General features: G+C 58.7%; 1 protein-coding gene across 2 annotated transcripts; it reads left to right on the top strand.

The window, feature by feature from the left end:
- The first annotated feature begins 422 nt into the window (after positions 1-422).
- On the top strand, positions 423-10,033 carry LOC120229304 (GEM interacting protein). 2 transcript variants are annotated; one of them, XM_039228225.1, is made up of 21 exons: positions 423-533; positions 1,478-1,562; positions 2,032-2,107; positions 2,220-2,277; positions 2,826-2,951; positions 3,036-3,100; positions 3,175-3,282; positions 3,697-3,777; positions 3,878-4,048; positions 4,143-4,280; positions 4,576-4,772; positions 5,089-5,195; positions 5,269-5,358; positions 5,710-5,787; positions 5,856-6,010; positions 6,224-6,412; positions 6,509-6,646; positions 6,749-6,945; positions 7,284-7,671; positions 9,068-9,131; positions 9,248-10,033. In XM_039228225.1, exons 1-21 carry the CDS (start codon positions 515-517, stop codon positions 9,622-9,624), a joined length of 2,907 nt encoding a protein of 968 aa, XP_039084156.1. In that variant the 5' UTR covers positions 423-514; the 3' UTR covers positions 9,625-10,033. The 2 variants fall into 2 exon arrangements, with proteins under 2 accessions (XP_039084156.1, XP_039084157.1); XM_039228226.1 differs by lacking the exon at positions 423-533 and having other exon boundaries at positions 1,477-1,560.
- Positions 10,034-10,867: the final 834 nt, after the last annotated feature.

A 10,867-nucleotide genomic window follows, 5' to 3' on the forward strand; every position in this document is an offset into this window, starting at 1 on the left:
CATTGGGGGACTTCAGATCCGCTGGAATAGGTCCCAGCATCAGGCCTCTCCACCAGAGGGTCCAAGGCTCTGTGGAGCCTGGGTGGGTTCAGGGGTCCAAGGACCCTGGGCAGGGAAGTCCCTGGGTCATGGAGAGTGGAAGATTCAGGGGCAGGAGGCCAGGACCAGAGAGTGTGCTGGGGCTTTGGGGCCATGCCAAGATCTGGCGAGGAGAACCCTGGCTGGGATGGAGTCGAGGGGTGTCCAGCCCTGGCCCCGCGGCATCTCCAGCGTCTCAGGCAGGGGGCGCGGTACACACTTCAGGGCCTCAGGGGCGTGGCCGATGGACAGAGGTGTAGTCGTGGGCGGGGCCTCTGCTGAGCAGGGGCGTGTTTGCTCGCGGGCGTAGCCTCCGTTGGGCGGGGCTACGCAGAACCCGGGCGGCGGCGGCGCGGCAGGAAATCGGGGCTGGGCCCTGCGAGCGCGAGATCCCATCCCGGACCCTGTCCCCGCCAAGCGATCCTCGGGTCTGGTCATGGACGCTGCAGAGCCGGGTAGGCGGTCCGGGATATGGGATCCGAGAGGGACCTCCCCCAACTGTACCCCACCTCCTAAACTGAGGCGCTTCGCCTGTCCCTTTCCATCCAGAGACTAGGGAAAGGAGTCCCGAATGGGAAGGACACAGGAATCCTCCCTTGTGGGGACCCCCAAGCCTAGAAGGGCCCAGAACACCATTCCCTGACCCCCTCCCCCTTTGGAGTCTTCACCCCGGATGCCTGGGGGAGGGAGCCCAGGAAGGGGAAGTGGCCGCTTCTGCTTCTGATATTTGTGATGGGGGGCAGGGTGTCACGACCGCCGCCACTGGGGAGGGCGATGAAGCAGGATCCCTACTGAGGAGGGGGCATTGCTGATCTGAGCCCCTTAGAAGGGGAACTGTGGCAGAAATGTGGCAAGGTCCGACTTTTATTTCCGGCTCTCTTTGTGTCTCTGCTGTGCATGTTGAGTGTCACGGTCTTTATGTTCCTCTGGTTTCAGTCTGCCTGTATGTGTTTGTGCCACAGGCTCTGTGCCGGCCTCTCCCACGTGTATTTCCATCTGTCTGGCCTGAAGTCCATGTGGTTCCATTGTCAAGCTGGCTCTCTCCCCAGGGACAGTGGGGCTGCATCTGGGGCATCTGTTTTGCTGCTTTGCTTCTGGGCCCATGTGTGTGTGGGTGTCTCTGTTCCTCTGAGCAGCTGTCCCTGTGTTGGGTTGTGCCTGATCCATCTGCCTGCCCTGAGCTGGCTTCACCCCAGGCCACATTGTCTCCATCCTGACTCTGACACCACCCACCCCCCTTCCCTCGCTGTCTGCAGGATCAGAACACTTTCTGTCTCTCCACACACCCCACCCGCCTGCTTCAAAACAACCCGCTAAGGCGCTAAGGGCCTACCTAGGTGGCGGTGCTGTGAGTGGAGGGAGGCTTCATTGGCCCATGTGTGACACTCCCCTCCCCCAGGGCTACCCCCGGCTCCAGAGAGCAGGAAGAGGTACAGTGACATCTTCCGGAGCCTGGACAACCTAGAGATCTCACTGGGGAACGTGTGAGTCTGAGCCTGGGCCACCCCCAAATCCCTATAATCATTTATGTGCCTCACTAGGAACCTATAACATCTGGATCCCCTACCTAATAACCTGAGAAGTCTAAAGTGGGTCCCTCCAAAACACCTGAAAAATTCCAAAATTCAACCCCCAAATCCACTAGAAATCCACAAAATCATCCTAGGACTCCCCCCCGCCCCATGTATTCTTCTTGTAACCACTTAAAACATTTGAGATCCTTAGAATCCCACCCTCTAAACCCCAGATTTACCTGGGACCTTTCAAACTCTCTCAAGTCCCATTAAAAAAAGTCACCTGATTCCCCCCAAAACCACCCAGACTTCCCACATACAAGAGATGTCACAGAGATAATGTCCAGGACCATCACTCAAACTGCCCTGGGGCCCCCCCAGTACCACTAGGCAGGACAGACTGGGTGGAGGGTGGCATCTTGACACCCTTACCTCCCAGGACCCTTGAGATGCTGTCTGGAGACCCCGTGCTTTCAGGAGAGCCAGAGTCTGACAAGACCCCCACAACCACTGAGGTGAAGGGCGGGACCAATGAGGCAGGGAGGAGGGGGCCCCCAGGAGGAGGGGCTCTAGGGGGTTGAGGCCCCTGCCCCACTTGCTCCTAAATGCTGTCTCCCTCCCACTCAGACCAGTGAAACCAGCCTTTGGAGTGGCCTCTCCCTGGAGGGCCCTGCACCCCTTACAGGTAGGTAGGAGGGCTTTGAGACCAGGGGAGTGGGGGCAGGAAGGACTCCTCCCCCCAACAAGTCATCAGCAGCTGCCTGTTCTTTTTTTTTTTTTTTTTTTTTTATTTATTTCTAGGATAGAGAGAGACAGCATGAACAGGGGAGGGTCAGAGAGAGAGGGAGACACAGACTCTGAAACAGGCTCCAGGCTCTGAGCTGGCAGTCAGCACAGAGCCCGACGCGGGGCTCGAACCCACGAACCGCGAGATCATGACCCAAGCGAAAGTCGGACGCTTAACCGACTAAGCCACCCAGGCGCCCCAGCAGCTGCCTGTTCTATGTGCCAGGGAAACAACAGTACATGACAGAGCTGAGCCCCTGCCCTCAGGTAGTCCCCAGTCTGGGTGGAGAATCAGTAGAAAATTGCAACCTGGACAAAATCGTAAAAGGGTGTTTGGGGAAGCCACAGGGTGTAGAATAGGGGTCACTGGTCTGGTCTTGGGGCTCAGGGAAAGCTTCCACAGAAGCTCAGGGTTTCAGAGGTCAGAGGTCCACCCTCCTGCTGCAGGGGAGGAACTGGACTTGCGGCTCATCCGGACCAAGGGAGGCGTGGATGCAGCACTGGAGTATGCCAAGACCTGGAGCCGCTATGCCAAGGAGCTGCTGGCCTGGACCGAGAAGAGAGCCAGCCTTGGTGAGGGTCCCTTCTACCCTGCCCCAGACCCCAGGCAGTGCCCATCCCCTGCCCAACTCAGACCCCTGCTGTCTCCCCCTACAGAGCTAGAGTTTACCAAAAGCATCATGAAGATCGCCGAGGCTGGCAAGGTGGCAATCCACCAGCAGGTAGCCGTGACCGGACCCCCCGCCCTGACCCCCTATATCCCCAGCACCCCCCAACACCTACTCTCCCACCCCAGAGCCACATGCCACTGCAGTATATCTACACCCTGTTTCTGGAACACGACCTCAGCCTGGGAGCCCTGGCCATGGAAACAGTGGCCCAGCAGAAAAGAAGTTACTCCCAGGTGAGGGGGCCCTGCTGCAGGTCTCATTCCATTCACACCTCCCCAGTAGGAAGGCAAGGTTCCCATCCATGCTGTTTTGCTGATGAGGAAGCTGAGGCCCAGGGATGCTGAGGAACTTGCCCAAGGTTACCCAGCAGAGATTCAAACCAGGCTTCCTGTACAGTTGCAAAACTGTGCTTTTGTTTGTTAGCAGGGCTTGGGGGGAAAGGCGCTGAGTGTTCACAGGAAGAGAGCTTTGCCATCTCTGGGGCCAGGCTTTAGAAAGGTTGAGGTGGGGACACTGCAGGGGAAGGGGGAGGGGGTGGCGAGAGTGCAGACCCAGAAAAGAGTACAGAGGATGAAAGGCACTCGGTAGTGGGAAGCAGAAAGACTGGTGGCCCTGAGGCAGCACCCCCCGTCTGCCCTCCTTGCCAGCCCCTGGCAGCCAAACGAACTGAGATCGAGAAGTGGCGGAAAGAGTTTAAGGAGCAGTGGCTGAAAGAGCAGAAGCGGATGGTGAGGCCTGGCAAGATGGGTGGCTGCGTGCGGCCTGGTGGACGAGAACAGGTGCTGATCTGTCCCCTTCTGTCCCTGTCCCCACCCCCCACAACCCCAGAACGAGGCGGTGCAGGCACTGCGGAGGGCCCAGCAGCAATACCTGCAGCGCAGCGAGGACCTGTGGGTTCGCTCCCAGGCATCCCCTGAGGACCCGGCGCCCCAGGCCTCGCCAGGACCCAGCAAACAGCAGGAGCGGCGGCGGCGATCACGAGAGGAGGCTCAGGCCAAGGTGGGGACCCGGCCCTGTGCCCCCCTGCCCAGCACTTCGGTGCACCCTCCCCCAACGCTCTGTCCCACAAGGGCCCCAACCCCGGTTTCCCCAGGTGCAGGAGGCCTTGGCGCTGTACCAGGCCTGTGTCCGCGAGGCCAACGCCCGGCAGCAGGACCTGGAGGCCGCCAAGCAGCGGATCGTGTCGCATGTGCGCAAGCTGGTGCTGCAGGGGGACGAAGTCCTGAGGCGGGTGAGGCCTTTTCCCACTGCCACCCCCCCGCTGAGGGCCCCCTGCCTCTAACCCTTCCCCAGGGCACCAGAACTCCCTAGACAGCCAGTTTCCACCCTCAGTCCCTGAGGGCACCTTGGCCTCTCTGTGTCACCCCTAAGGGGTCCTGCCAACCCCCAGCCCCGCCATTACCCCACCCCATCCGGGCTGGGCTCTGATCACGCCCCCCTCCCTAAGCTGCCCCCAAACCCTGACCGTGCTGGTGTCTCTAAAGGTCGGGCTCTGCTCCTCTCTCACTGTAGTCTGTACCCCACAGGTGACCCTGGGACTCTTAGGGCTTCGAGGGGCACAAGCGGAGCGTGGTCCCCGTGCCTTCTCTGCCCTGGCTGAGTGCTGTGAGCCCTTTGAGCCTGGCCAGCGCTACCACGAGTATGTGAGGGCGCTGCGGCCCGAGGCCCCACCACCTCCGCCGCCTGCCTTCTCCTTCCAGGAGTTCGTGCCCGCTGTACACAGGTGGGCCCCCCCGGGAGCAGGGTCAGGAATGAGCTCCAGAGACACAGTTTCAGGCTGTTGGAGCCACCAGGCTGAGTACTCAGCGTCAAACTCAATGAGGCTTTGAGTTCTTGGATTTAGTACCCAAGGATCTTGTTTTGGGGGAGGGGTCCCAGTTCTGGGAGAGTCTGAACTTCAGGGTGACCAGACTGGGTGCTCACTGGTGTCAAGGCTTGCAGACCCAAGGGCTTGGAGTTGGGTCCTAGCTGCAGTGCCTAGGTGATGTCATCCCGGGGCAGATTCCAGGTTTTCAGAGCCCTCAATCTTCCCCGTTCAGCTCCCCTCTGGACACAAGAAAGAAGCTCTCTGGCCCCCTACCCCCACGGCTGGAGGAGAGTGCGGCCGAGGCAGGTCTTTGCGAGGATGTAGGCCCAGGCTGGCAGGGTGAGTGCGATGAGGGGTGGGTGAGAGTGGTGCTGGGGCAGGGGTCCATCCTAATTGACCTGTTCCCTTCTAGGGACTCCAGGCCCCACTCTAGGCAGCGACGTGGACAGCATGGGCGGTAGCAGCGAGTCTCGGTCCCTAGACTCTCCCACTTCCAGCCCAGGTGGGGCTAGGGCCTAACCCGTTCCCTACCTCTAACCGTCCTCCAGACCCTGCCCAGGCTCTGACCCTCAGTCTCTAACCTGTCATTTGACTCTGACCTACTTACACTCCTGGCCTATTTCCTATATCCTTTGATTCAATCTCTTGAGCCAATTTCTGAACCAGCCCCCAGACCACTGACCCATTCCCCAACCCCTAAGCTCTGCCTTGACTTCTCTCCTGATCTCTAACCGTTTCCTCAAGGGCATCTGTGGGTGGTTCTGGAAAGCCTAAAAACCAGGACCATCTCCTTAGCCCTGGAGCTTCCTAATGACCCCTGTGACCCCCGACCTCTGTGACCCTATGACTCCAGGCCCTGGCACAAGGCGGTTGGTGAAGGTGGCATCCACAGGCACTGAGTCCTCAGATGACTTTGAGGAGCGAGACCCTGGTGAGGCTGGAAGCAGGTGGGGGATGGTGGGGGGCAGACCAGGCACCCCTGACCCTGTGTCCCCACAGACCTGGGAGATGGGCTGGAGAACGGCTCAGGAAGCCCTTTCAGGAAGTGGACACTATCTGGCGCAGCCCAGACCCACCGGTTGCGGCGGCTACGGGGCCCAGCCAAGTGCCGCGAATGTGAAGCCTTCATGGTCAATGGGATTGAGTGTGAGGAGGTGTGGCCCGGGCCCATGAACCAATAACCTCTTATGACCCCAGTGACCTCCCTGACCCCAGGCACTTGACCTGAAATCCCTATGACCTTTCTGCCCTTGGGACCTGCCCTGATCTAAAGATGTCCTATGAGCCCCCTACCCCCTGAGGATCCCTACCACTTTCTCTTCCCCTGCTGACCTCTGTTGACCTTGACCCTATAACTTTCCCCTCAGTGCTTTCTGACCTGCCACAAGCGGTGTCTGGAGACTCTACTCATCCTCTGTGGACATAAGCGACTGCCAGTCCGGACTCCCCTCTTTGGGGTTGACTTCCTGCAGCTGCCCAGAGACTTCCCGGAGGAGGTGCCCTTTGTGATCACCAGGTGTACGGCCGAGATAGAACAGCGTGCCCTGGGTGTGCAGGTGCCGCCTTGACTCTTGACCACCCCCAGTAGTGACCTGGTCCTCTCGATGGGTGGATTGTAAGCCAGATGTCCATTTCCTGCCCCTGCCCCGCAGGGCATTTATCGGATCAGCGGGTCCCGAGTCCGTGTGGAGCGGCTGTGCCAGGCTTTCGAGAATGGCCGAGGGTTGGTGGACATGTCAGGAAACTCACCTCACGACGTCTCGAGTGTCCTCAAGCGATTCCTCCAGGAGGTGGGTACTCAGTGGCTCAGGGGTAGGGGGCCGGGCGGGCTCAGGCTGAGGCCTCTCTGCAGCCCACCCACACCCATGTCCCTCCCACCATTCCACCCTCAGCTCACTGACCCCGTGGTCCCCTTCCACCTCTACGACGCCTTCATCTCTCTGGCTAAGACCCTGCATGCAGACCCTGGGCACGACCCTGGGACCCCCAGCCCCAGCCCTGAGGTTATCCGCTCGCTGAAGACCCTCTTGGTGCAGCTGCCTGACTCTAACTACAACACCCTGCGACACCTGGTGGCCCATCTGTTCAGGTGTGCACTGTCCCTGACCTTGAAATGTGATTTCTGACCTAAGGCATGGATCTGTGACCCCATCCCTGGACATATGGCTACTGATCTCTGGGACTGACCTCTGCCACTGACTTCTGACCTTTGCATGTGCTTTCTGAGCTCTGAATCTTAATACCTGACTCCAGACTTGGGGTGCTGGCCCTAATCTCCACTGCCAGGCATGCAGCTGCCAGTCTCAATGACTGGGACCACTTACCCAGGACTTGGGCAAGTTGCCGCTAGCCTGGCCTACAGCTCCTCCCGGATGACCAGTGACCGTGCATGCCATGCCCTGACCCTTTTCCTCATACTGTCCCCAGGGTGGCTGCACAGTTTGAGGAAAACAAGATGTCTGCCAACAACCTGGGCATTGTGTTTGGGCCCACGCTGCTGCGGCCACCGGATGGTCCAGGGGCAGCAGGTGCTGGCCCTGTCACCTGCCTACTAGACTCTGGGCACCAGGCCCAACTCGTCGAGTTCCTCATCGTATACTACGAGCAAATCTTTGGGATGGATGACCTCCCCGTGGCCAGTGAGCCTCCACCCCGAGACCCCAGTCCAGCTCCCGGAGCTCTCACAACCAACCCCCAGCAACCACCCTCAGACCCTGCCCCAGATCCCCTGCCCTTAGTCCTAACCTCAGACCCCAACCCAGACCCTGAGCCCCACGGTACCTTGGAGAAGCATCCTGAAGCTACGCCTCCTGAGGTAGGAACCCCCTGGGCCCACAGGCAGGGGAGGGCCTTCTCTGCATTTAAGCCTCTCACTCTCCTGTCTCCCTTCCTTCTTTTGCCTTTAAAACTTTCTCTGTCATCCCCTTTCTCCCTTCCTTGTTTACCTTGTGCTCATTCTGGAAGGAAAAGTGAGGAATCGAGCGGGGGTGGGGCTAATAATGGAGGAACAACAGGATACAGCTCTGCAGTTATTAACAAGGGTGATCATTTATTCCTTCAACAGAGTATTTATTGAACACCTAGTGTGTACCAAGCATTGTTATAGCAGGCATTGCACATACATCAGTGAGTAAATTATTGAGAGACCCCATCCTTTCGGCGACTGCATTCTAGTGGGGAAGAAACCAACGATAAAAAAGAAATAGGATACAAAGTCAGTTTGTAGAACATTACAAGGGGACAAGTACTATGGAGAAAAGAAAGGGTAGCATAAGGTAAGGGACACTGGGGGCACCAAGGAGAGGTGGAGGGCAGTTTGTAGCAGTAAAAGGATTCTGTGGGCCATTTCCACGGAGAAGGTGGATTTGACCAAAGACTGGACGATGTCGGGGAGGAATAAGCCATATGGAGATCTGGGGAAGGGTGTTCCAAAGAGAACAACCCGTGCAAAGACCCTGAGGTAAGAGCATGACTGGTGTGTTTAGGGCACAGCCCCGAGCTGTAATGAATTAGTGAGGAGAAAGTGGTAGAAAGTGAGGCCAAAGAGGCATCTGTTTAATGCCACATAGACTGCATCTACTATGCATGGGCACTTCATAAGCTTCCTGTCATCCTCAGCACAGCCGTGAGAGGTAGACACCGTTAGTGAAAACCATTTATAGAGGAGACTCCTACAGGGGGCTTCCCTGTCCCTCAGATCGTGCTACACACACCATTCCTTAGAACATGGACCTCCCCACCAACAGCAACTCGGAGCCGGCAAAGGAGCAGTCAGTGGGTTCTGGGTCTCTGAGAAATGGAATGGTTCAGAAAACGTTTGGGACAGGAGGAAAGAACTCCAGCTGCTATTAGCATTTAGCCAAAGGATCAACTGAAGGATATACAGATCACCTACAAAGCAGGTGCAAGGTTGCAGAGAAGGATGGAGACAAGTAGCTCCCCCGGTCCTAATGTGGACACGGCTAAGTCACTCCCTGGGCTGCCCCTCTGCTGAGCAAGGGTGTGTCTGCCTTCACGGAGCCCACAGTCGAGATTAAGAACACTGCTCTGCACGAGAGGATAAGCAGTCCACTGTTAAGGGCATTGTCTCTCCAGATACCAAACCTGCCAAAGACCTTTTGCATGTCCAGGAACAAACCCTCAGGTCCCCAAGAGTTTCAAAGAACTGGAATTTTATTGTTGAGGTTTTGGTCTTGGGTTTGTTCCTGTAGATTCCAGCTCCACAGAGTGACCAGAAAGAAGTGACTGAGGACACCAAAGAGGAAGGAGGGGAAGGTGAGTATGTTGGGGGGCACCCAGGAGTTGTAGGGGTATCCTTGCTTGGGGTGGCTTAGCTGGGGAGATATCCTGAGGACTTAGGGATGCTCAGCACTGGCCACCCCAACCCGCAGTGTCCAGCCAAGGTCCAGAGGACTCACTCCTGGGAACACAATCCCGTGGCCACTTCAGTCGCCAGCCAGTGAAGTATCCCCGGGGCGGCGTTCGGCCCGTCACCCACCAGCTATCCAGCTTGGCCCTGGTGGCTTCCAAATTGTGCGAGGAGACCCCTGTGGCATCAGTGCCCCGAGGGAGCTTGCGGAGGCGGGGACCTGGCCCCGTCACCTCCTCTCCCCCTGAAGGCAGCCCTCTGCGCCGCACCCAGCTGCCCAAGCATTTTGAGATCACCCAAGAGACAGCCAGGCTACTCTCCAAGCTACACAGCGAGGCTGTGCCCACAGCCACCTCCTGCCCAGACCCCCAACCTGAGGAAGCTGAGGACCATCTCTGACCATGCCAGCATTCTGACCAAGGAGGAAAGGACTCAGAAGGTGTTCAGTCTTGGGGGTCTGGAGAGTTCCTGTAAGGCAAGACTACATGGCCTCGGGTACTAAAACCCTTTTGGAAGCAATATATCAGGATCTCTCAGTTAGACACGGGCCCTTGCCAAACATCAGGGCCACTCAGGTTCAGAGGTTAGTCAGGGCCAATACTCAGGGTCAATACAGGTCATGGGATCCTTGGCATCCGCCCCCTAGGACAGGGGTGCCTCTTGCTACTTTGGTTGTGGCCACTCCCCTACCTCTTTCTGCCTTCTTAGCTGACCTCAGGTGACCAACGCTTGGGAGTGGGCAGCCCAAACTCAACATCCTGGTGGTACCTGGGGTGTGATGGCCTCAGAATAAACTGTGTCCTTTATACCCTGGAGTGTCTTTCTTTGCCAGGGGAAGGCGATGGGAGAGATAGATGAGGGCAGAATCCTTTGGCCCCACTTTACCCACCAGAGAAACCAAAGCCCTCTTTCATCCCCAAACATCCTTGAGCACCTACAGGCAGTACCGGCTGGGCCCGGGCACCAGGCTGAGTCACACCGGCCCGGCCCTCCCGGAGCTCCACGTCCCCGATCCGGTCCTGCATAATCAAACAAATATAACAAAGTGCAGATAACTGGGACAATGGGGCTATGTGCTCTGGGCCGTGGGAGCCCAGGGCCGCCACAAGCCGGGGCCGGGCAGCGGGCAGCGCGCAGCGCTGCCGGGGGTGGAGGGCTTGGGGGCGGGATTTCGAGAAACTTGAGTGCTCCCCGAGGGTCACCTGGGGCGGGAGAGGTCCGAGGGGCACCGGAGGCCGCTGCGCGCGGTAGCTGAGTTCTCAAGAAACGGAGGCGGGGCGGGGGTCCCGGCTGTGGGAGCCCAGTCGGATCAGGGCGTGGCTTGGAACTCGGCGACGGATTGGACGCCAGGGAGCGGGCGGGGTGGCCGGGTGGGGGTGCGGACCCTGAGACCACCCGGAGCTGCGCCCAGGCTGCGCGAGGTCACTGCGGTAATTCTTGGGCCTTGAATGACTCAGCCCCCGGAAGGCTCGAAACTGCGTGCGTGTGGGGTGCGCGAGAACGAGGGCGGGGGTCCCGCGCCGGAAGTGGAGAGGGGCGACCGAGAGGCCGTGAGGCCTGGAGGAAATGGGGGGGGGGGTGCTGAGGTTCCGGGAGACCTTGTCCTTACAGAGACCGCTGAGTTTCCCCAGGTGGCAGAGAC

This window comes from Hyaena hyaena, unplaced genomic scaffold, assembly GCF_003009895.1.
Source record: "Hyaena hyaena isolate Hyena2069 unplaced genomic scaffold, ASM300989v1 scaffold_30, whole genome shotgun sequence".
In the NCBI taxonomy this organism is placed as follows: domain Eukaryota; kingdom Metazoa; phylum Chordata; class Mammalia; order Carnivora; family Hyaenidae; genus Hyaena; species Hyaena hyaena.